General features: G+C 38.3%; 1 protein-coding gene across 1 annotated transcript in view; it reads right to left on the reverse strand.

Moving 5' to 3' along the window:
• Positions 1-21,205: 21,205 nt before the first annotated feature.
• RNGTT (RNA guanylyltransferase and 5'-phosphatase) overlaps positions 21,206-26,668 on the reverse strand; it is a 366,172-nt gene continuing 360,709 nt past the window's right edge. Inside the window, 1 exon segment of the mRNA XM_044004408.1 lies at positions 21,206-24,329. Within this exon segment, the coding sequence (XP_043860343.1) occupies positions 24,166-24,329 (164 nt within the window). The 3' untranslated portion in view covers positions 21,206-24,165.

The following is a 26,668-nucleotide window of genomic DNA, read 5'->3' on the forward strand; positions in this document are numbered from 1 at the left end:
CAGGGAGTTGTGCCTTAAAGGTATTTTCTAGCTCTAAATCTCTGGTCCTATGATTCTTTGTTCCTACCACATTAGACTTTATGTTAATGGCCAAAGTACAGAGACAGGAATGTGGGGTTTACAAAGCCAGTAGTGCAGAAACCAGAAATATGGGAGGGGGGAAGGGTGTTGAATGAACTTTCTTTCATCAAATAGCCACTGATATCCTTCAAATATTTATGGGTCTTTTTCATTATCAACTCATATTTCCACTGGGATACCTCATCATATCTTTCTCCTTCCTACCTCCCACCAATTAAAATAATCTACCTCAGGAATCTCAGTTGCATCAAAAATGCATGAAAAGTTGAATGAAAGCCATAGGATTTTCAAATTGGAAGGAATCTTTGAGTTGATATAGCAAGTTACTGGGGCATTACCCAATCAATCAACCAATTAATTAAAAATTAGTAAGCACCTAATGTATGCTAGGAACTGTGGTAAGGGTCAAAGATATAAAGACAAAAATAAAACTCTATTCAAAACCAGACCCCCTAAATCAGTGGTGTAAACTCAGATAGAAAAAGGGGTCCCTGGGGCGGCTAGATGGCACAGTGGATAAAGCACCGGCCCTGGATTCAGGAGTACCTGAGTTCAAATCGGGCCTCAGACACTTGACACTTACTAGCTGTGTGACCCTGGGCAAGTCACTTAACCTCCATTGCCCCGCAAAATAAAATAAAATAAAATAAAATATTTTTAAAAAAAGAAAAAGGGGTCTCTAAACCATACATAAAGATCACTTCTGACTGTATGTTGACTTAGAAAACCATATATTCACATTATCTAAATTCTATTGTATTTGTGTTTATTTTGTTGAGTGTTTCCCAATTACTTTTTTTTTTTGGTGAGGCAAATTGGGGTTAAGTGACTTGCCCAGGGTCACACAGCTAGTAAGTGTTAAGTGTCTGAGGCTGGATTTGAACTCAGGTCCTCCTGACTGATGGGCCTGTGCTCTATCCACTGTGACACCTAGCTGCCCCTCCCAATTACATTTTAATCTGGTTCCCAAAGCATTGCTGGATGCATTGACACCTCTGCCCTACCTCACTGGGCTGTACTCTTTCCAAAATAACACACTATAGTCCAGATGCACCGATGACAACTTTTAGCAAAAAGACTGACAAAGCAAATTAACTCTAGTTGTCTCATAGCACTTTCTCTAGAGTTTCCCTTATCTTCAGTCATAATCTGCCTGGATTATGTCACAGTCTCAATAGTAGTCCTATGACTAGGGTTCTTATGATTTAGAATTGGAAGGAAACCTAATAGATTAGTTAATCTAGTCCCCTTACAAATGAAGCGAGGTCCAGAAATCCAACTCTATCATTTGACAGAAAAAGAAACTGAGACACAAAGATTTACCACTGTCTAATTATTTTGTCAATCCTAATCCAATCATTTTGGCCAATGAATAGAGGGCATAAAGTGGTCCTATGACTTGCCTTAAATCTATAGAAAGTAAGAATTTTCTGTTTATAGACTCTTTTTAATACTGCATGCACCGCTAAAAGCCATAGACATTGTGTTCTTTTTAAGAAAACCAGGCATGGCATGGAGTCAGGTCTTCCTGACATGAACTCTGTAATCCTCAGCCAGTCACAGGGTTCAGACGTGAACTCTCAAACCCTCAGCCAGTCACCCAATCTCTGTATACCTCAGGTAAGTCCATAGGATATAGGTACTAAATTGTAGATGGGTTAAGATCCATGTTGGCTGAACAAATTCACACAATGACAATTTCCACCATACTTAGCACTTTGCATGTTCATGTATCTCCCGTGTTTATCATATTAGCTGGCACATAGACGGTATTGAATAAGTGTCTGTAGATTCCAACTCAAAAAAAAAAAAGAAAGAAAACCAAGTATGTAGCACCTAAACTTATAAAACTGAGAATGAGGGGTAAGTAGGGTTTAAGAGATGTTCATTCTCATTACAAAAGGCCTTTTCCATTTACCAAAGAAAATCGCCCTCAGGGTTTTATGAAGTCATGAGATCTTTCTCCAGAGCATTTAAAATAATTTGATTCACAAAAAAAAAATCATTTACATACAATTTCCCAGGAACTGTCTTTTGGTAAAATGAGAAGCATCTTCATTGTGCATCTGTGAAACAAGAGGTGGTTCTCAAGAGGAAAGCAAAGGAATGAGTGGTTTTCTCTGTCTCATGTCAACCTGCCATCCTGGTTTCCTTTAAGAAGTGGTGCCTCGTGTGATGAGCTATATCACACACAGGTTTTTTTCTTGGGTGTCTCATCAGCTTCTCATAATTGATGAGTGTGATGTTCATATTGGGTGTGTGGAATGACAACATTAGTGATGAATCTTGCACAGGTTCTTTAACCCTCCAATGATTTATTGGTGTCTAGCCAAGCTTTCATGTGGTGTAACAGCTAAAGCATGCATCACCTCAGAGTTGACGCATTGCTCTGGGGGTGCTGGGTTCTGGCTCAAGTCTATTTGTTTTAAAACTGTAATTTAAGAATTGATAGTTGCAGCCTCCTCCCCCAAAGCACTGTGAATGCAATGTCTGGAATGATAATGATAACTGGGTATATTAGTGATTGCCTGACACTCCTCTATAATGATTCAGGCGCTGGTTTTGGTGCTCAATTTTCTTCCCAAGCTATTAGTAGAAGTTGCTGTTTTGTGGAAGAAATAGTAAGCACTGCAGTATCAGCTAACATTAGACTTGGGATAATCAGGGCCAGAATGAGCATCTAATGCTGCTAATGTTCCAGTTCTATTCCATGATTAGATGGTAGTCCCAATGAGAAGCCATTCAGTAGTTCAGAACTGGGAGTAATGGGGACTATGGAGAGTGGATTTGAGAGTGAATATCTCTAGAACCAGAGCATGTTGAGGAGCATGTTGCTAGATGGTTGGGGTTTCCAAACTATCTGGACAGAAGCATAATGGAAGGAGCATTGTACTTAGAGTCATAGAACCAGGGCTCAAATCCTGACTTTATAACTTTTAGGTGGCTTTTGGCAAGCCGCTTTGCCTCATTGGGCCCCAGCTTCCTCTTCTGTAAAATGATGGGGTTGGATTAAATGATCTCTTAGCCCTGTCCAGCTGTGGTATTTGACCCAATGAAAAATTTCCTCAGAGCTCAGAGCTCCCCAGCTAAAGAACTGGAAATGTGAGGAAGTGCATTTCGCAGATAGAGTGCGGGAGAAGGAAAGGAAGTATGCAGGTTATAACTAAGGAAATGGACTGTCAAATTATACCAAAGAAAAAGATGACACTGTTTGGGATTGACATTTGCGAACTTTAAGATATAACTCTCGTTCTCAACAGACAGGCGGCTTCTCCATTTTAAAAAGGCCACCACCTTTTAAAAAGGACAGCTCCCTTGGTGGGAAGAGGGAGGGGGTAGATAATGGTTAGATAGCTTCCACAGTCCAGAGAGAAAAGAAGGAATGTTGGACATCCCCCACAGTGGGGGTGGGGAGGGAGAGGATTGGAGAGTTTCCAAAGTGGAGAATTGGAAGGGGTAGAGGAAGGTTTGGATAGCTTCCAGGATAGGGAGAGGGAATTTTGGAGAGCACTCATAATAAAAAGAGTTGGTGAGGGAGACGTGGACAGCTTCTTCAAGTGGCATTGAGAACCAGTCCCATAAAATCTCACACTTACCTATGTCTAGCCTTGGCATATTCTGTAATTGTTTTCTGTATATACATACTGCCTCCCCAGGTACAGTGTTCTCTATTTGGTTAATGTCCCCCTTAGTACAGGGGGTGTCTAATAAACATTTATGAGTGTCCTGAATCCCAACATACCAAGGAGAACTGCCATATTCTTCACAGAAAAGTTGTCCAGTTGCATCCAGTAGAGGTGCTGCAAACTGGAATATTTCCTCTGTAGCCAAACTATATTCTTTTTTCTAACAGCAGCAGCAGGCTTAGTCATCCATGTGAATAAGTTTAAACAGCCTGAAAAATTACCATTGATTTCCAGCATTGATTTTCTGCACCACAGTAACACATTAAATCTGTCTTCTAAAAAAGACAAAAGAGAGGGAAAAAAGAATAAACTTATACTTGGAGGGGGAGGAACACACAAAGAAATTATTTTAATAAGTTGACTGTTTTTATACCAGATGATCCGTGAAAGACATTTTTCAGCCAACCTAATTATGTAAGTAAAAACCAAACCGAGCATTGAAGAACTTGGGTAATGAATAAGTAGAAAGGACTCGGAGTTTAACTTGCTGATCTGTCCTCAAAGTATGAGAAGTTGAATCTACTGCATACCTTTGTTTTATCTGTGCCTCACTGAGTAGGTATAGGAAAACTACTGTTTTAGGCTGGTGAGAAAGAAGAGAGCAAACACCTGTGTTTATAGGATGAATATGCTTAAACTAGGATTGCATGGGATTCTCTCTGATGTAACTTATGATATGTCAGGCTGGAAAATTTAGGATTGATAATAACCCAGGGACCCAGAAAGAAAAGTTCAAAGATGATATGAATAGCACAGTGAGCCCAAGTTAATTCTCCAGGCTAAATCTTGGACAAGACTTGGTGAGTGGTAGGGGGAGGGTTGAGGGCAGGGAACATGGTAGCTGTATTTAAATGTTTGAAGGTTTGTTATGTGAAAGAGGAATCAAGACTTGTTCTGCATGGCCCCAGAGGTCAGAACTATGAGGAATGAGTAGAAGTTAAGAAGGCAAATTTTGACTTAACCTAAAGAAAAAGTCCTTAAGAATTGTCCAAAAATGGAACAAGCCTCCTTGAATGTGGGAAGTGGGTGACATCCCCATCACTCAGAGTCTTAGGGTGCAGAACGGATAGTATAGAAGAGATTCATGATTTGGGAAAGGGAGTAGATGATCTCTGAGGTCCCTTCTAATTTTTTTTTTTTGCGGGGCAATTGGGGTTAAGTGACTTGCCCAGGGTCACACAGCTAGTAAGTGTCAAGTGTCTGAGGCCGGATTTGAACTCAGGTATTCCTGAATCCAGGGCCAGTGCTCTATCCACTGTGCCACCTAGCTGCCCCTCCCCCCTTCTAATTCTTAAGATCATATGAGTGTTACACAAAAGAGTGAGGTAGGTTTACTGTGTGCAAAGCCTCAGCCATTATCCCCAGAATTTCTTGCCTTATATGTTTATATACAGTCTTATATCATCACAATTATGGTCCTTTCAAATAAGCACCCCCCTCCCTTTGATCCCTTGAAACATTTTGAAAAATACACAGATGAGAACAGGAAGAAGAATTTCAGAGGGACCTACAGACAATAGGGCAATTTTGAAGGAAAAATGTGGAGTGTGTGTGTGTGTGTGTGTGTGTGTGAGAGCACACAATTCACCAGGTGTACTCTGGTCAAAGACAAACACTGGACAAAGTCAAAATGTCCTGCAGTGAATCAAACTTGTCACATGCTTGCTGCTCCCTCATTTTTAGGGCTACAACTCATTGAGTAGTCACTAGTATAAGTATTGAGATCTCTCCATGCTACCTCAGGTCCCCCCCACTAGTGGTGGGGCCCCAGAACATGTGTCTGTAGCTCAACCTTGCTTGCAAATCTTTTTCCTCACTTAGAAAATAAACTTTCTCTCTAATTTTTGACACCTGTCTGGCCTATTTTGTGAAATCCTGGTCATACATAGGTTAGAGACCACTTCTGGAAAAAGTTCAGTTGACAGTATATATGTATATATATGTTGTTGTTGTTGTCCTTTGTTCTTGAAGAGGACCATGACATCAGGAGGCAATTTAAATGAGGGAGGGCTGTATATATAGAAATAGAGAGAGAGATAGAGAGAGATATAATATACTATATATGTGTGTATATATATAATTTGTAAAAGCAAGCAGAATGAAATGATTTACAATTTTGTATACAATCCTCTTTTGATGTTCTGCTCTGTAAATGGAAATGCTCTTTTTTTCAGTATTTAAGTTCGGAATGGAAAAATCAAGTATAAAAAATAATGTAAAGGGGCAGCTAAATGCAGTGGATAGAGCACCAGCCCTGGATTCAGGAGGACCTGAGTTCAAATCCAGCCTCAGACACTTGACACTTACTAGCTGTGTGACCCTGGGCAAGTCACTTAACCCCAATTGCTTCACCAAAAAACAAAACAAAACAAAACAAAACAAAAAAAATAATGTAAGGAGATCTGCAATGCATGTTGCATGTCGCAACCCATCCATGTCTACTCATCCTGTGCAAATAACTCATTTTGTCCCATCCAAAATGCAAAGGGAGGGGGGAAGTTGAACTCTTACTCACCAGTCACTGACTCAGCGTATAGACCTGCCTTCCAACTGGCATCTTGAAATTACTTTCCCAAACCAGTGTTCTAGTCCCTCGCCCTTGGAGTTATAGTCCTTAGCATTTTCTCCTTACCCACGAGGCCAAGGCCAGACTAGGTACCGCTCTTGAGCCTTGCCCAATTTCTACAAATGACAGAATTAGAGTGAAGGAGGGCTAACATAAGCAAATAATTAAAGACATTGAAACTCAAGCTTTATCAGTATGATTTATGCAAGGTCTATCCTGGACTTGCTATTAAAATTATACATTTTAAAATTCCTACTGATAATTTATTGCTGTTTTCAACTTGGAAGAAAAATTTGTTCCCTGATAGATTTCTGATATGTCATAGTGTACCAGAGAGGGACAGCTAGGTGGCACAGTGGATAGAGCACTGGCCCTGGATTCAGGAGGACCTGAGTTCAAATTCAGCCTCAGACACTTGACACTAGCTGTGTGACCCTGGCAAGTCACTTAAACCCAATTGCCTCACCAAAAACAAAACAAAAAACAAACAAAAAACCCCAAAAAAACCATAGTGTACCAGAGGGGTGACATGATAAAAAGACAATAGGAAGAAGCATGGGACAATGAAAAGAGCACTAGCTATGGATTCTGAGGACCTGGGTTCAAATCCTCCCTCATGCTTATTATTTATATGCCATGGGGCAAGTTGCTTAAATGTCACTGGGTTTCCATTTCCAGCCCTAGACACATGATCTATGATTCAAATCCTGTCTCTGATAATGACTGGCCATGTGACCCTGAGCAAGTTCCTTAACCTCTATCTTCCTCAGTTTCTTCTACTGTAAAATGGGAACATTAGCGCCTTCTTCCCAGAGTTGGTGTTGTAAGTATCAATTGGATAATATTTGCAAAGCAGTTAGCACAGTGCCTGGCACACTGTAAATGTTCAATAAATGTTTCTGTTTTTCCCTTTTTCTCTAAGCTACTAGTTGCAGAGCAAATATAGATTTGCATTAATAGAGGGAATTCTCTCACCTGGAGCTCCTTACACTAATGAAATCACAGACCTGATCCAAAACCCACCTCCACCCCATCCAAAAGAGCTCTTCAGTACAATGGAAACTTACAACATGATGGAAACACATGAGGATTATTCATAAAACAAACCACACTCTATACCATAGAATAACCATACTGTTCACATAAGGAAAATGCACAGAATTAAGGTGATGTTCCCATTATAACCCTATTTATATACCACTTTCAGCAAAAAGAGATTCTCTCCTTAATCAACCACCTGCTTTGGGGTAAAGCTCTCTAAAGGGGATTTCAGACCCACAGCTGATTTCTTTTTCTTCTCCTTTCCCCCCTTTTTTTTCCAAAGAAAGCTGCACTCAAATCTGTTAATATTTTTTTTCTTCTGAGTTATGGTACTGCGGGGGGCGGGGGGGGGGTGGGGAAATCACACATCCTTTCTGATGTACTGTCCCCAGCGGCAGTTTTGGCACGCTACCCAAATACAGCTCAGGGCCATTCGGGGTTCAGTGCAGCCTTCCATGAGAGCAAAGTTTTGCTGGGTAGAGTTATGACAATGTTTTAGTGGTCCAAGATCTTATGGTGCCATCATTTTGGCCTCTGTGGGATTGGCCTAAAACTCAGCTGTAGGTCTTCTGAGCAAGGAATAGTATATACAGCTTTCACAGATTGAGCTTCTCAGTCCTGCGTCAGCTGCTCTTGTCTCCCTGCAGGCTGCTTTTGTTGTTGTTGCTACTGTTTAGTCTTTTTTTTTTTTTTGGCGAGGCAATTGGGGTTAAGTGACTTGCCTAGGGTCACACAGCTAGTAATTGTTGTGTCTGAGGCCGAATTTGAACTCAGGTCCTCCTGAATCCAAGGCCAGTGCTCTATCTACTGCGCCACTTAGCTGCCCCTGTTTAGTCATTTTCAATCCTGCTTGACTGTGACCTCTTGGGGGTAGTGGGGGGGATCTCTCAACAAAGATGCTAAATTAGTTTGTCATTTCCTTCTCCAACTCATTTTATAGATGAAGAAACAGAGGCAAACAGGTTGAAGTGACTTTCCCAGGGTCGTACATCTAGTAAGTGTCTGAGGCCAGATTTGAACTCAGGTCTTCCTGACTCTAGGCCTAGCACTCTATCCTTAAGGCTGCTTATACCTGGGGGTCAATCAATATGTATTTTTTATTAAAGGAATTGTTTATCTGAACACTCAGACTTGAGTGGTCCATCACACCAGACGTGGAATCCCTCCTGAGCTGTGGGTCTGAATTTCATTGTGAGAATAAATGAAAGAAAACACCGGATTACTTAACTGTGAATTACCTGTTGATTCTTTCTTAAAGCTCTCTTTTCTAGTCCCTACAATATTACATTTGAGGAAACTGAGGCCTAATGATGGGAAGTGACTTGTTCAAGATCACATAGTAACTTAGAGGAAGCAGGATCTTTCCATTCATGTTATGGAAATATAGCAATTTTTAAAAAACCACTTATACCTTGACTGTCCCCCAAGAGGTAGCATGATGTAGTACAAATAACAGTGGGGTAAGAAACAGGAGAACTGGGTTCTAGACCTAGCTTTGCTAATTAATCAGCTGGGTGACTTGGTACAATTCACTTCTTGGGCCTGTTTGCTTCTGGGTGCATGTGAGTGGAGAATTAGGGGTATGAGTAAGATGATCTCTGATGTTTCATCTAATACTGACAATCTGAAGATTCTACTCTGAACTGTCAAGTCACATGTACTCAATAATGCAATGCATTTAAAAATAATAATAATAAACATTTTTATTTAAAGTTTTGAGTTCCAAATTCTATCCCTCCCTCCTCTCCCCCGCTCCCAGAGGCAGTAAGTAGTCAACTATAGGTTATATATGTGCAATTATATAAAACATTACCATGTTAGTTATTGTGTATTAAAAAATTGAATAAAAACATTAAAGTAAAAAACAGCATACCTCAGTCTGTGTTCAATCAATATCAGTTCTTTCTTTGGAGGTGGATAGTATGTTTCATCATTAGTTTTTTGGGGGATTGTCTCGGATCATTGTATTGCTGAGAATAGTTGTCATTCACAGTTCTTTATCCAACAATATTGCTGTCACTGCGCACAATGTTCTCTTTATTCTGCTCACTTCACTATACATTGGTTCATATAAGTCTTTTCAGGCCTTTCTGAAATCATCCTGCTTGTCATTTCTTATAGTACAATAATATTCCATCACAATCATATACCACAACTTATTTAGCCATTCCCCAGTTGATGGACATTCTTTTGATTTCCAATTCTTAGCCTCTACAAAAGAGCTGCTGTAAATATTTTTATACAAATAGGTCCTTTGCTTTTTTGGGGGATGTCTTTGGTATATAAATTTAGCAGCAGTATTGCTGGATCAAAGGGTATGCACAGTTTTATAGCCCTTTGGGCATAATTAAATTGCTCTCCAGAATGATTCTTGAATAAGTTCATAACTCCAACAGTGAATTAGCATCCTAGTTTTCCCACATCTCCTCCAACATCCAATATTTTCCTTTTTTGTTATATTTGCCACTCTGATAGGTGTGAAGTGATACCTCAGAGTTATTTTAATTTTCATTTCTCTGATCAATGGTGATTTAGAGCATTTTTCCATATGACTATAGATAGCTTTAATTTCTTTGTCAAAAACTTCTTGTTGATATCCTTTGACCATTTATCAACTGGGGAATGACTTGTATTTTTTATTAACTTGACTCAGTTCTCCATATAATTGGGAAATGAAGCCTTTATCAGAGATACTCTTTAAAAAAATTATTTCCCTGTTTTCTGGTTTCCTTATAATCTTGGTTACAAAGTCTGTTTCATCCTGACCATTGGGCATTTCATATTGACATGTTTACTTCATGATGAGCAATCAACTAAGAAAATCCAAGTGCTTTTTACAAAACTGTGAGCTACTAAAATGTACCTTGATACTGCAGTTCCCTCAACATGAAATCAGATAGCAATAGAAAAAAATTTCAATAAAAATATTTTCTGTTATTATAAATAAACTTATGGTAAATGGCCTAAGTATTTGGTTTTTATCCTGATCTTATACTTTCACTGGTATAGAGGACTCACAGTATGAAAACTCCTTCCAGTGAGGCAAACCTGCAATTCATCTTATAGTCTTAAAGAATTGCTTGGGGCATTGAGAAATTAAGTAATGCCCGCTAACACATAGCCAGTATGTATCAGAGATAGAACTTGAACCCAGGGCTTTCTGACTCCAAGGACAACTCTTTAACCACCAAACCATGTTGCTTCTCTGTCTGCATTACTGAGATAAATGTTATGTAAGAGAGAATGGCAAAGTTAGAGCTAGTGGGTTTGATCACTCAAAAAAGAAGACCCTACTGTAATTTACACCTTTTTTTTTTTACAAGAAACAGGAGTCATTTTTTGTTTTGTTTTGGTTTTTTTGTTGTTTTTTGGTTTTTTATCGAGGCAATAGGGGTTAAGTGACTTGCCCAGGGTCACACAGCTAGTAAGTGTTAAGTGTCTGAGGCCGGATTTGAACTCAGGTACTCCTGACTCCAGGGCCGGTGCTCTATCTACTGCGCCATCTAGCTGCCCCAGGAGCCATTTTTAAATGCTGAATGTCATTTTGCAAAAATATTAACTCATTTTAGGATGGTAGCACGAACCACAAATCAAACTTAGGTGGTATTTTTAACAGTGTACCAAGATTCCATCACAATCCCTTGTCTCCTTTGAAAGTTACTTTGGGGGAGCATCTAGGTGGCACAGTGGATAAAGGTCCTGGATTCAGGAAGACCTGAGTTCAAATACAGCCTCAGACACTTGACAGTAGCTGTGTGACCCTGGGCAAGTCACTTAACCCTCATTGCCCCAGAAAAAAACAAAAAGAAAAAGAACGTTACTTTGGAATAGATGAGTGCAAAGAGATCAAGTTGAGAGGTCAAGTTAACTTCCACTTGGTCACAAAGAAATGTAAGTCAGACCAAGATAGCAAAGTGGAAACTAGAGTTTGAAAATTAGATATTGTGACCTGTCCTCTGAACTCCCCACAGTCTTCACTGTCCATACTGTACTTAGGATGCTTCATATTATTATTCACTCAATTAAACAATTAAATGCCCATTATGTGCAATGTACCGGTGTTAGAGGACACATATCTTTATACATACATACATATACACATAATTTCTCCCAGATTGTAAACTTTTTAAGGACAGTAACCATATCTTTAATTTCTAAATAACCATATCTTTTTTTCTAAATATCTGCAACAATTCCTTGCACATAACCACCTTGTATTCATTATGCATATATTCTGAATTTTGTTGTTGTTCAGTATTTTCAGTCATGTCTGACTCTTTGTGACCCCATTTGGGGTTTTCTTGGCAAAGATATTGGAGAGGTTTATCTTTTCCATCTCCAGTTCAATTTGCAGATGAGGAAAGTGAAGCAAAGTTAAATGACTTGCCAGAGTCACAGTTAGTATCTGAGACTGGATTTGAACTCAGGTCTTCCTGATCCCAGGCCCTGATGTACCACCTAGCTGCATTGATTTGTACATACCTACAAAGATTTCTGTATTTAAAGGTAAGCTCCCTGAGGGGAGGAATTTTCACTTTTGTCTTGGTATACCCTTTTACTTGGCACATCGTATGTTCTTAAATGCGTTTTGACTGATTAATTAGACATATGTTTGTTTTTGATCCTGCAGTTGTGTTTGCATTCCTAAGGTGTTCCACAAAATACTCTTAGCCCTGCTTCTCAATATTATGTGATTGCACTGAGTGGTAACTACAGACAATGCGTCCCCTAATAATAATATTGATAGCTACCATTTTAAAGTTTGCAAAGTACTGTATCTGTTATCTCATTGGATCTATACAGTAATTTTGTGATGTAGATGCAATTATAATCCACATTTAAAGATGAGGGAAGTAACTAAACATAAGGGGTGTGAAGTGATTTTCCCAGGGTCACACAATTAGTAAGTCTGAGGCTAGATTTGAACCCAACCTTTCCTGACTTCAGATCCAGCATTTACCTACTTTCATTACCCAGGCTGTTTTAGGTCCTCTTAATGAGTAAGGTAAATATGCTGCCCCCAGAATCATATAATGAATTCCAAAGTTGAATGTTTGGGGCTGTACATTTGAGGCTATCCACCTCTGAGGCTTCTAACATAGGAAGATATCTTGATAGCTAGGAAAACCTTAAGCTTATCATTCCTTCTCTGGACCCCTGGGAATTCAGAGCTCTATAGGTCTGGTTATCCAGTAGTGATCAAGCTCCTAGAAAAACTAGCCAACACTAAGTCAATGTACATTACATTAATCTACATATGAAAATCTAATTAATTGATTAGAGGAAATAATGACTAAGAGAGCAGTTATTGATGCTGGTCAGTATGGTCTTGTCCTAAGAAGGGAGCCACCTTGGGAAGCCAAATTAAAATCCAAAAACTGCTTACAGCAAGCATATAGCATGAGCATCAGCAAGGTACCTACAACATCATGTCTGCCCAGCCCAGCCCAGCCCAGCCCAGCCAGGTTTGCTTCCTGCCCGCTGGTGTGGACACCTTCTTTATTATTTACTGCCCAGGTTTCTCTTCTAGTTACCCTTTCAGTTTGAATTACATCAGTATTTATATCAGAAGGCTCCTGATCGTACCCACAAGCCTACAGCAAGTCCACATACATCAACATTGATTGAGTATATACTCTGCGTAAAGGAATAATGTTATGTAGAGAGAACACTGGCCTGGCAATCAGAGAACCCAATATGTAGTCTTTGTTCTGCCAATTGTGTGAGGTTGGGCCACTCATAACCTCTCTTAGGCCTGTTTTCTCATCCTGTAAAATGAAGTGTTGTGGGTTTTTTTTTATAACAGTTACATACTTTGCCATTATCTTTCAAATAAACACCTTCCCCCTGGTTTGGATTTATCTTTATATGCCCTTTGGATCATGCCCAACTACCACACATCTCAGGGAAGCATAGAGCAAGGGATATATCATTTTCTCTTAGCAGATATGCTTGCCTTCTTCATTATGATGACTGAGGACATGTGATGGGAGCTCATTATCCCTCTTCCTCCACAACCAAAGGTATGCTGCTAAATGTTTACAATTATTCTCTTAGTGTACACAAGACACAATGTTAAGTTTAATCTAAATTAGTTTCTCCATCACTTTCAGTCTAAATAATCAACCAAACAAGAAATTAAATCAAGCCCTGATTTGTAGTGTTATCTGATTTGAGGTGTAAATGCTCACAATGAAACTTTAACAGTGGTGCTCATTTCCTTGAATTGCACATGCATTTTGAATCACACCTCAGACATCTCTGTTTATCTTCACTGGCCTTCCTTGCTCCAGGATCAGGTGATTCTTTTTCTCCTCCTTCTCTTTCTTCTTCTTCTTCTTGGCAAGGAGGGTGAAGTGACTGCCCAGGGTCACACAACTAATAAGTGTCAAGTGTCTGAGGCTGGATTTGAACTCAGGTCCTCCTGAATCCAGGGCCAGTGCTTTATCCACTGCCACCTAGCTGCTGCCTCAGGTGATTCTTCTTGTCAAGGCATTTGTGGCCTTAATCCTATCTGATCTCCTTGAGAGCTTGTCTAGTCAATCATTCCTTTTATTCCCTTTCCATCTCTTCCTCCTAATTAGATCCTTCCCTTGATGACTTTAAGGATGTTCAAATCTCCTCTATTAAAAAAAAATGACTTCACTTTGACCCTGATATCCTCCTTAAGCTATCATCCTCCCCATACTTTCACTGTGGAATTTCCAGAAATAGTAGTCTCCATTTCCTCCTTACTTACTTCTCAACTCCTACAATCGAGTTTCCTACCCTACAACTTTACAGAAACTATTCTTCAAAGTCACCAATTACTTTAATTACTAAATTAGACAGTTTTTTTCAGTAGTCATTTTCCAGCATCCAGCATAGTACCTAACACTTTTGTTGTTGTTTTTGTTCAGTAGTTTTGGTTGTGCCTGAGTCTTCATGACCCCATTTGGGGTTTTATTGGCCAAGATATTGGAGTGGTTTGCCATTTCTTTCTCCAGCTCATTTTACAAATGAGGAAAGGAGGGAGCAGCTAGGTGTTGCTGTGGAGAAAGCACCAGCCCTGGATTCAGGAGGACTTGAGTTCAAATCTGGCCTCAAACACTTAACATTTACTAGCTGTGTGACCCTGGGCAAGTCACTTAACCCCAATTGCCTCACCAAAAACCAAAACCAAAACCAAAACCAAAAAAGAAACAAATGAGGAAAAGAGCAGATGCTTATTAAATGCTTATTGATTGATTCCTTGACATTTCTGTGAAATGTGACACTGATACTGTGGACCACCTCCTCCTTCTAGAAACTCTCTCTACCTTTTGGCCTTAATGACAACACTGCTCTCTCCTAGTTTTCTTCCTGCCTATCTGCTCCCTCAATCACTTCTTTAATTCAATTTAATTCCGTTCTGTTCCCTGTGCCCTAAGAGTGGTTTCTCTCCTGGACTTTCTTGTCTCTTATGACACTCCCTTAGTGAGAGCATAGTAGGTACTTCAAAATGCTTGCCAATTAATCGATCTTCTATGGGAAGACTCTGAAATTCATTTCTGAATCTCAAATTGTTTGACATTTCCACTTGGATGTTACACTGACTGGCATATCAAATTCAACATGTCCAAAATTAAACTCATTATCTTTCCTAAGCTGTCCCTCTTCCCAGCTTTGCTATTTTTCTTGATGGCATCTATATCCTCTAAGTCATTCAGACCCAAAACTTTTTGGAGTTTTCCTTTTCTTCTCTTCCCATCCCCTCCCCTCTTCTCCTCTTTCTTTTACAGCATACAATTGCCAAGTGCTACTCACCACTCCCTTGCTGAAGAATCTTCAGTGGCTTACTAACTCTAGGAAAACAAATATAACCTACTCAGATCACCATTTTAATCCTTTTAGACTTTTCTGGATTTATTGCATAATGGAAATTTTCTATCCCAGGGACTTAGCATTTCATTTCCAACCTGTGCCTGCAGAGGATTGCCCCCCATGCCTGGATTTCACCATTCCCTATCCCTATTAGAATTCTCCAAGACTGTTTTCAGGTATCACCTCTTATATAGCCTTTCCTCGTATCCTTTCTTGTTCTTTCCTTAAGTTATGTTGCATTTGCTTATTCATACATGTTATTTCTTTCCAGTAGAATGTAAGATCCTCAAAGACACAGACTTTCATTTTGTCTCTGTATTCTCAGGACCTAAAATAGTGTTTGTATACAGTAAGTGCTTAGTAAAAGCTTACTAAATTGAATTTGATTTCTTGCAGTATGATGTAGTTAATAATGCAACTGGTCTTACAAATGAAATCCTCTCAGAACTTGTCTGTAATGTGGAGATACTAACAGTAGCTACTTCACAGGGTTGTTGGGAGGTTAAAAGGAGACAATGTATGTTGTGCTTTGCAAATCTTAAAGGACTTTAGAAATAGGAGCTATCATTATTATTCCCTCCTTTTTACTCACATTACCACCACCCTAGTTCAGGATTTCCATTACTTCTTGTCTGCACAATAGCTTCCAAATTAGTCTCTGTCACTGGTCTCTCCCCTCTCCAATCTGTTTTCCACATAGCTCATTTCCAAAATACAAGCTTGACCATATCATGCCTCACTGAAAAACTGTCAGAGGCTCCCTACTACCTCTAGGATAAAGCACAAACTCAACTAGCTTAACATTTAATGCTTTCTATAATAAGGCTCCAAATTCCCCTTTTAGTCCTAGTTCATGTTTCTTTCACACTTTGGGCTCCAAACCATTGGACTATCATTATCTGCACTGGACCTAACATTTTTCCCTTCTCTGCATTCTCTGCAGGCCATTTCTTTTTCTTTCTTTTTTTTTTTTTTTGCGGGGCAATGGGGGTTAAGTGACTTGCCCAGGGTCACACAGCTAGTATGTGTCAAGTGTCTGAGGTCGGATTTGAACTCAGGTACTCCTAAATCCAGGGCCAGTGCTTTATCCACTGTGTCACCTAGCTGCCCCCTCTGCAGGCCATTTCTAATGCCTGAAACACACATTCTCTTTATCTGTTAAAAACAACTCTTTTTTTTTTCTCCTTCTGAGACTGTTTGATTGCCACTTCTGTGGAGTCTTGTCTGATCTGATCCCTAGCCCTAATGAAATGTTGCCTTCATCTTTAAATTGTCCTGGACATGATGATCTGCATCTTTCTTGGATTTCTGCTAGTCTCCTGTGTTGAGTAGAACATTTATTTGTTTTAAGGTTGTACCCTTCCTAGTTAGACTTAAAACTCTTTTAGTAAATTTTCATCATTCTATCTGATTCCTTAGAACAACTCCTTCCACAAAGTAAGCACTTAATGTTTGTTGAATTGTGGGGCTACGACAACAAATAGAAAAGGGTAGAGACTACCCTTAAGGAGTTTATATTTTCTAATCAAGTAATGTTGATTTCTGTTCCTAAGCAGGAATGGTAAATCTCCATCTATTATAGTGATCACCCATGTTACACTATTTCTTGAGCACGAGACTTCTAAATCCTATGTCACAGTGCTTTGTACATCACATGGGCATAATAAATGATTGTTCAACTGTGCTTTATTATTGTTTTATGGTATTCTGGTGGCCTAGAATCGTACTGTGCTAGGTGATACAATGGATAGAGTGATTGATTTTGAGTCAGGAGGACCTGAGTTCAAGTCTGAACTTACTAGCTGTGTGATCCTGGATATGTCACTTAACCTTTTGTCTTAGTTTCTTTGTTTATAAAATGGAACAAATTAATAGAACCTACTTCACAGAGTTGTTTTGAGGATAAAACGTGATAGAAGCATTATATAAATGTTATTGTCATCACCGCCACCACCATCATCATCATCACACCTCACTGACACAAATTGGACAGTTAGGTTAAAGTGCAAATTAGTAATGCAATAGCTAGAAATGGTACAGTAACTGTACTCAGGTCCTCCTGAATCCAGAGTCGGTGTTCTATCCACTGCGCCACCTAGTGGGAGTACCTGAGTTCAAATTCGGCCTCATACACTTAACACTTACTAGCTGTGTGACCCTGGGCAAGTCACTTAACCCCAATTGCCTCACTAAAAAAAAAAAAATTGAAAAAGAGCTTTTTAACATGTGTGTTATATTTATCAGTTTACCATATTAAAATGAAATATATAAAAGGTTAAAATATTAGTTAAAAATTTTAATAACATGTAATTAACATTACCTGTTGACATTTTTATGAAAAATGACTTTTCCTAAACAACAAAAACCTGAAAGTAAAGTCATTCTTTACATATTTTTGCAAATCTCTAACATCTGGCTCAATTTAAGATAGGATTCTCATGGGCAGCTAAGCAGATAGAGTGCCAGGCCTGAAGTCAAGAAGACTCATTTTCCTGAGTTCAAATCCGGCCTCAGACACTTACTATTTGTGTGACTCTTAGCATGTCACTCAACCCTGTTTTCCTCAGTTTCCTCATCTCCAAAAGGAGCTGGAGAAGGAAACAGCAAACCACTTCAGTATCTTGGCCAAGAAAACCCTAAGTGGGGTCACAAATAGACAAACATGATTGAAGAGGATTCTAATCTGCTTGGGTATTCAATCAGTTATGATGTTGTTTGGGTTGAAGTCTATGAAGAAAATCTGGTATCACAGATAATTGGTTGGTAAAGAGAGTATAGTATTTTAATAGATAAATAATGGCTTAGTATTATTATGAATAGTGTTGACCTTGAGCACCACATAAAAGGGTTTTTGAGACTCTTAGGTGGTCTACCGACCACATTTTGGGAACTGCTTAACTATGATGACTAAAAATATGACACATAGTTTCTGGGTAATTTAATTTTATTGATAGGCTGGAAGGTTATTAATAAAAGGAGGTCTATTGGCCATCCCTCTCAGACCAAAGATCCCTAACGGTGGTAGGATCACAGTTCATATACCCTTCCAATTATAGGAGGTACATTACATAGCAATCAAATCTAATTGGTTAACAGCAACCAAATCTAATTGGTTGACATAATTTGGAGGTGGGTCATATTAAAATGAAATCCAGAGATACATGACTCAGGTCACTCATCTCTTGGTAATGACATCAGAGAAAGAATGTAAGAACCCTCACCCAAAAATAGTTTCCATCTAGGTGTGGTTGTACAGATCAAATTTCATCAGTAGAGTCCTTCAGCTATCTAGACAAAAGGATCTGTGTCCATTAAGTCTCCTTTGTGAGTGTGAGTATCAGGGTGCCACCCCCCTGCTGAGAAAGACATTGTGAGAACCAGGGCAATGCCCTCCTGAAGAGAAAGCATGTGACTAGAGTCTGGAAACTGCCTGGCATCTGGAAGTTACATCTATTCATAAAACCACCTTTAAGTCATGTCAATCAATGCTACCGGCCAATTAGCTTGGAGCTGTGTGTGGGCCCATCTTGCAGTCCCACAGGGAGCTTGCTCTAGGAGACTAGGGATCTGCCTTCTTTTTGGTTGGAGGTCTCTGTGGCAGCAGCAGGGCCAGGGTAGCTAGGCTTTTTCTTTCTGAACTCCACATGTTCTTCCTCTCTCTTTTGCTAACTTCTAATATACTTTAATAGATGCTTAATGCCCAAAGACTAGTGCTATAAGCTTCTAATTTAAGGGAACCACACATTAGATTTTTAGTCATAACTATTAGATTTTAAACATAAGCTTGAGTCAGGTTTGATCTGATTAATCTTACTTTCAAGGAAAATTTGCCTTGGGGCTGGTGGGGGCGGGAGAAAGAACTAAAGGGAGATCATTGGGTACCCCAAGATATTGATTATTAATAATTATTTCTCACAATCTCCCATTTGATTCTAATTGAGAAATGAAGTTTCCTTAATGAATCACTAATTGATATTACAAATACGTTACCAAGGGTTCTTAACTATGGGGTTTATGGTGGGTAACAATGTGAAGGGGAAAAGGGGAGAAATTGAGTGACACAATGACAAAACTAAAAGGGGGCAGTCCTCTTTAGTAAGTAGAACTTATAGATAATGTATACAAAGGGAAAAAGTAGACAAAGAAAAAACGTCCATTTGAGTCTCTGAAGTCTCGTTTCATGCAGCTGCCTGATTCTCCAGACACTAGTACTAAAGGATATCTTCCATATTATGCTAAGTTTGCATACCAGTAGTGGTCGTTTCCTGTTCTCTTTCAAGGAGAATCTGAAAAAGACCTATTTTGCTAACCAAGAAAGATTGACTTGAATGGAGTCACAAATTCTCCATAGGTCCTTTCATAGACAATTGTACCTCTGCACCGTGGGCTATCAGCTTACCTAGGAGACTTTCTATAAAGGTTTACTGATACCTAGGCTTTGTGTAGCTTTCAGCTCCCCAATGTATCCAGATATATATTGTGTTTACCCAATGGAACAACAACAACAAAAAAACCCTTATTCTCCTGACAGTATTCTTGAGAGGAAATTCTATAAAATTTATTACTTCTTTAAATCTTGCTAAAATAGTATTTAGTAGCAGTAACAAGAATACTTTACACATGTTTTTAATACTATAAAATGATAGAGATGCTGACTCATACTAAGTGCCAAGTACTTGGATTTAAAAAAAAAAACTATTTGAAAAGTTATAAGAAGCTACTAAAAGATTAAAAAAAACCTTTAGAATTTGTGTAGGGAGTTGAGAGCAGTACTGAAGTAGTCTTCTTGACTAAGATATGATATGTTCAAAGGAACCATTCTGAGAAACTGGAGTTAGGATGCAAAACACAAACTGGGGGCTAATTCCGTGCTGCTATCCCTTCCTGGAATGAAACGAAACAGGGAAGAGACCAGGGACATTTCTAAATGACTCTCTGTTGGGAAGTTTCCTTTGGAAGCAGTAACTGTCAGGGCAAAAGGCAAGTATGGGTAAGACACAACTCTATGAGCCAAAGGAGCTCCTGGGCTGGCTCCTGGAGATTCTCATAAGAAATGGTGGATACTATGAGTACTATAAGGTTAGCCTAGTGTAACAGTGATGATATATATGGATGTGAGGCCAAATTGATAAGGACATTAGCAACTATATGTTGAATTGCAAGAGCTGGCCAACAAGAAACTCTCAAACCACCTGCACTAATTCCTAAAAGTGTTTCCAGACATTCAAAGAACTGACAATCTTCTAAATTTCTCATGGATGTGATATACAATATAACTACAAAGTTACTGTGTGGTATCAAGATACTTTCTTTACAAATAAAAGGCTGATAAAAATGGAATAGTGGATGGAAAGCAAGTCTCTAAGTCAGGACTACCTGAGTTCAAGTCCCAACTTTGACACATACTAGTTTATGTCACCCTGAGTGAGTCGTGGAATCTCAGTGCCCAAATAATGCAAACTGCTACTCTTCATTGTTAAAGGAATTTCCATGCTGGGAGTCCCTCAGAACACTGATGAACTCAAAGGTCCAAATCCACCCCTTCACCCTACCTCCCCACAGAGTATAAAGGAATATGTTTCTATAACTAATCCTCATGATCAGAAGGTGGATCACTCATGGGGTATAACCTCTTCCCATACTATCAGCTCCCAGGGACTCTTCATTTATCCAACTCAGTATGGATTCTTTTGGTTTGGAGAAAAATTTACTTTTTGTGTGTGTGTGTGTGGGGGGAGGACGGTGTGAGGCAAGTGAGGTTAAGTGACTTGCCCAGGGTCACACAGCTAGTAAGTGTTAAGTGTCTGGGGTCAAATTTGAACTCGGGTCCTCCTGACTCCAGGGCTGGAGCTCTACCCACTGTACCATCTACCTGCCCCGAGAAAAGTTTACTTTTAAATCTTCATGTAGTTCACTATAATAGGGACTTACAGATGGAAAACATAAAGATACAAAAATGCAGTCAACACAAGATGGTTTTGATACTCCATAATTTTATTGTTCCAGAACATTTATTGCTAAGTATTTTGTCAAAATTCAAATGCATTTAAAAAAATAACACGTAACAGAGTTCTTTTTTATACAGTAGAATGCTAAGACGATAACAAATAAACATAAATGCTAATGCATCATAAAAATTGTCTGCTTTTCCCCGCTCCATTCTTTTCCAACAGTAGCAAAAGCAACCTTCATAATTTTTTCCTGACATCAAAGGCTGTGGTTCTTAGGGAGGACATGTGTGGGCTCTCTAGCCAACATGGTAAATCTCTGGTGTCTGAAAAGCCGGAGTGTGGCTGGTAGCAGCACAACCCATTGCCAGCAATGGGGATGAGTGGGATGAAAAATCACCTCCAGACATCAAGGTGCTAACAAATGCTCACCAGTATGACAAAGCAAGTGAGCTTCCATTATTTTAAACCAGTAGCTTTATTAAAATACTCTTTGATACACAATTTTAGGAGAAATTTCCTAACATTTTCTGAAAACTTAATTGAAAATAATGATAAATGCAAAAATTGACAGTTATTACACACCTTTTCCAAGCCACAAATCAGAGGGCTTCACATTCTCTGTTTTAAGAGCTGAAGAGTTTCTTAATATTGTCCACAAGATTAATCCCAGAATTTATGTGGTGTGAAGAGATGGGAAGAGCAGAATCAACTCTTCCTTTCGGCTGTCCTAAAGTCTAGCTTTAGGTTTTCACTAGACATTTAATTTTCTAGTTTACTTCTAGATTGCTTTTAAAGATGTAGAGGACAGTAGTGAATGCACTCAGGAACTAAACAGAATAGAGTTGGAAGACAGACCGTTATACTGCACTGCAGCAAAAAAAAAAAAAAAAAGGATAAATTAATAAAAGTTCTGCTGAAATGCATACAGAGGAGAGAAAATATCTGGATATATTAAAGAGGAGATGTTCTTTTCACATAACTCATTAAAAAGGTTACAATTACCATAGACATTTTAGCTACACTAAAGATAATTGACAAAAGTAAATTGTAAATTCTCTTCACAAAAGGGCTGTATTTTAAGTAGTCTGGTAAGAAACCTATATGCTAGACAAAAGGAAGTCACTGTCCCCAATGATGCATGGAGTAGCTTTCAGGGTTGCATAGGATTTTTGCATCAAATTTGTGTAAGGCTTATTAGCGTGGGAAAGAATCAATTTTTGTAACCTTGCATAGGCAATTCCCCATATTTTACTTTGTATAAAAGATATTATGGAAACATGAGCATTTTCCTCTTCTCACCTGTCACTTCAGTAAGCAGCTTATTTAACCCTTTTAATGTCGTAGTACACACAAACTCCCCGGGAAAGAAACACAGAAATGGCAATTAGGATGAACCCACAATACATATTATACAACACAGCGTATCAAATAAAAACACCTTCATGAAGCATGACCCTAGTGTTTTATATAGAAAAATTAATACAAGAGAAAATTTTGTTTAGAAACATTAAAATCCATGTTACTTAGAAACATATTTTTGGTAATAACCAACTGAATCCTGGCAGATAAAATCCTGTCAGGTAATCAGACCAGATAACCCATTTGGATTTTTCATGTGTAGGTGTATCTTGAAAAACATACATACCCCCTGAACAGTAATGCATATATAAACTGTGATCCATGAAGGTCCCTTCTTAAACTACATGTACAGAAACCCTTTAAAATCTAAACTTCTTAAAATGTACTGGTTATTAATTGGGTTAATCTTAGAATAATTCCTCTACATGCCAATCAAAATAAAGCTCTTCAATCAGAATACATGTAGAAGAGGGTTTGAAGATCTGTCCCCAATACAAACATTCATCAATTTATTTGTTATTGGGATCATTTGGCATCACAAGAATAATGTCACTGGTATAGAACAGCCAACACTGGTTATGAAAATAAATGTCTTCGTTTTCTTGATGTTTAGTTCCACTGAATGTCTAGTGTTTGCTTCTGCATTTATATAGCAGTGGGAGACCATTTTCCCATGACAGTATTCTATTCCACTGACATTACTTCCTAATCAGAGAAGTTACCTGGCATTTCCTTTGCTGTTTTGTTCAGGGGAACTAACACAAGATCATTTGTATTGGTTATCACTCTTGCATATCACAGTGAGTTGTGTGTTTTAATGTCATTTACAATGTGTTGTCACTCTAGAGGGTTAAGCTAAAGTAGCCCTGCCATTAGAAATAGTCTCACATGAGAGAGCTACATACAGGGATTTGGTGGGTGCTCATTTTCGATGGAGAAGCTTAAAATGCAAAGCTAAAAATGGCACACTATACATTACATATGAGAGTTCAAATAACAGAAATAGATAAAAATACCCAACAGGTTTCCTTTAGAAAGGAAGCTAATTATAACAATAAAGTTTCACTTTTTTATATTCGCCTCCCACAAAAAGTATTAAAATGAGTAAGACTCATTTTACTAGTATTATACTCAAACAATTCTAGTTTTCTTCAACACATCAATTTCTGAAATGTAGGAAATCTATGATAAATGAGATTAACTCCATCACTTAGAAAAGGAAAAAGGTTGTAACTTTACTATTTTTGAAAGATAGTCCCTAAAAATACAGTGTTTCCTCTACTCACAGTTCCAAATTAGTAACATTATAAATTAAAGGTGAAGATTATCCATATATAAACAAGGCCTCTTTCCATTGATTCTAATCTTATCTAAACCTTTGGATAATTCAAACTTCAGATTTTACAAGGTAAGCTTGTGTTTATCAAGTAAAAAGAGAATGTTCAAGTCCATGATGTACTGTAGCACTGGAGAAAATGCATCAAATATTTACAGGGCAGCTACAATACAGGGTTTTTGTTGTTATTTCTTCCTCCCTCCTCTCAAATGTATAGCTCCATTTTTTTTTAATAGTTCCTCTGGTTACAAACTGTAATTCAATATCAGGCATTATCCATTTATTTCTTTCTAAATCCTGAAATTAGATGCTAGGACGTGGCTTTTTGGGAGGTGGAGGAGGCATGAGCTCTGTGTCTGGGTCCAGATGATGTTTGCGTGTTTGTCCTTGAGAAGTTGTCATACATCTGTCAATGAACTCAAAGAGGATTTCCTTGGTGACTGGGTTTGAGATGCTGTTGCATACAGCTAGGGATGAAAAGAAAAGAAAAGCAAAACCACTTCATTAGGGCCAATTCATCACAGTGGAGTGTGTAAAAGTGTAAAACAAAGGGTCTAGGAACTTATATTTCAGAAGACATGGACAACACATTCCAAAACAAATTAGTTTTTCTACCTACTTGTTACAGTGCTTTTAGTAAGTTTTATTGCGTTAAAATGAAGTGATACAAACAACTCTTAATTTGAGGATTAATATTAAATTGAAAAATTGCAACTTTCTTGTTTTTGTTCAGGAGTAATCGTTCATTCATTTGACGAACACTTATTGAATACTTACCATGCGCTAGGTTACAATGCCATTGAAGTTACTTTGGACACTATATAGAGCAAGTGATCACCAGGATAATACACTATGACCAGGTGGGATTTATACCAGGAATGCAGGGCTGGTTCAACATTAGGAAAACTATTAACATAATCAACCACATCAATAAGAAAACTAACCAAAATCATATGATTATCTCAATAGATGCAGAGAAAGCTGTTGACAAAATACAACACCCATTTCTAATAAAAACACTAGAGAACTTAGGAATAGGTGGAGCTTTCCTTAAAATAATAAGCAGTATCTACCTAAAACCATCTGCAAGCATTATATGTAATGGATATAAATTAGAGGCCTTCCCAATAAGATCAGGGATGAAACAGGGATGTCCATTATCACTCCTATTATTTAATATTGTACTAGAAATGTTAGCTTTAGCAATCAGAGAAGAAAAAGGAATTAAAGGAATTAGAATAGGCAAGGAGGAAACAAAACTATCACTCTTTGCAGATGATATGATGGCATACTTAGAGAATGCTAGAGAATCAACTCAAAATTTACTTGAAACAATTAACAACTTTAGCAAAGTAGGATATAAAATAAATCCACATAAATCATCAGCATTTCTATACATAACCAGCAAAGTTCAGCAGCAAGAGATAGAAAGAAAAATTCTATTTAAAGTAACAGTAGATAATATAAAATACTTGGGAATCTACTTGCCAAGACACTATATAGGATTATAGAAATGTCATGGAAAGTAGACAACAACAGGCATAATAACACAGAGTTACCGGTGTTGTGAAATTATCCAGTCATTCTGGATAACAATTTGGAATTATGCTTTTTAAAAAACTTGACTAAAACATCCATACTCTTTGACCCAGAGATACCATAATTAGTCAGGTACTCCAAGGAAGTCAATATATGCCAAAATAACTATAGCAATACTTTTTGTGATAGCAAAGAATTGGGGAAGAGGAGATACTTATCAACTGGGAAATGGTTAAACAAATTATGGAATATGAATTTAGTAGTGGTAATAGTTGTAGCTGTAGTAGTAGTAGTGGCTGCTATCATTTACATAGCACTTACTATGTGTCAGGCACTGGAATATTATAGTAAAAGACAAACATGAAGAATTCAGAGAAGCTTGAAAAGACTCATACTATTAACAGAGAAAAGTAAGCAGAAGCAGGAAAACAATACACACAATGACAACACTACAAACGTAAAGAACAATAAAATAAAACTGAATACTGTATAATTATGACAAACAAGTCTGGCCCCAGAAAAGAGTCAAGAAAAATGGATTCTTCTCTCATCTTTTCAGAGAAGAAGATCTGACTATTCATGTGAAATATATATATAGTGTCAGACACATTTGATGTGTTGATTAGTTTTGCTGAACTGCTTGTTTTTAGCTTTTAAAAATCTTAGTTGGGGGCAGCTAGGTGGCGCAGTGGGTAAAGCACCAGTCCTGGATTCAGGAGGACCTGAGTTCAAATCGGGCCGCAGACACTTGACACTTACTAGCTGTGTGACCCTGGGCAAGTCACTTAACCCTCATTGCCCACCCCACCCCCATCTTAGTTACAAAGGATGGTTTGCTAAGTAAGAGGAAGGGATATATTTGGAAAAGAATGTGCTACAACAACAAAGGGCTTCAATAATTTTCTTTTAAAATAAAGAAAACAGAAATACAATTCAAGTTGTTGTTAGGTGGCTCAGTAGATAAATTGCTGGGCCTGGAGTCAGAAAGAACAGAGTTTAGATCTGGCCTTAGACACCTATTAGCTATGTGACCCTGGGCACGTTTCTGAACTTCTGTTTGCCTTAATCTACTAGAGAAGGAAATGAAAAATCACTCCAATATCTTGGTCAAGAAAATCCCATGGACAGTATTACCATGCTTGGATGGATGGGGTTACAAAGAGTAAGACACAACTGAATGACTGACTGAACAACAACAAGCTATTTAACATAAAGGGGTACAATGAAGAAGCACATAGAATCAAATGGTCATACATCTAGAGCTGAA

The sequence above is a fragment of the Dromiciops gliroides genome, chromosome 4, assembly GCF_019393635.1.
Source record: "Dromiciops gliroides isolate mDroGli1 chromosome 4, mDroGli1.pri, whole genome shotgun sequence".
Taxonomy (NCBI): domain Eukaryota; kingdom Metazoa; phylum Chordata; class Mammalia; order Microbiotheria; family Microbiotheriidae; genus Dromiciops; species Dromiciops gliroides.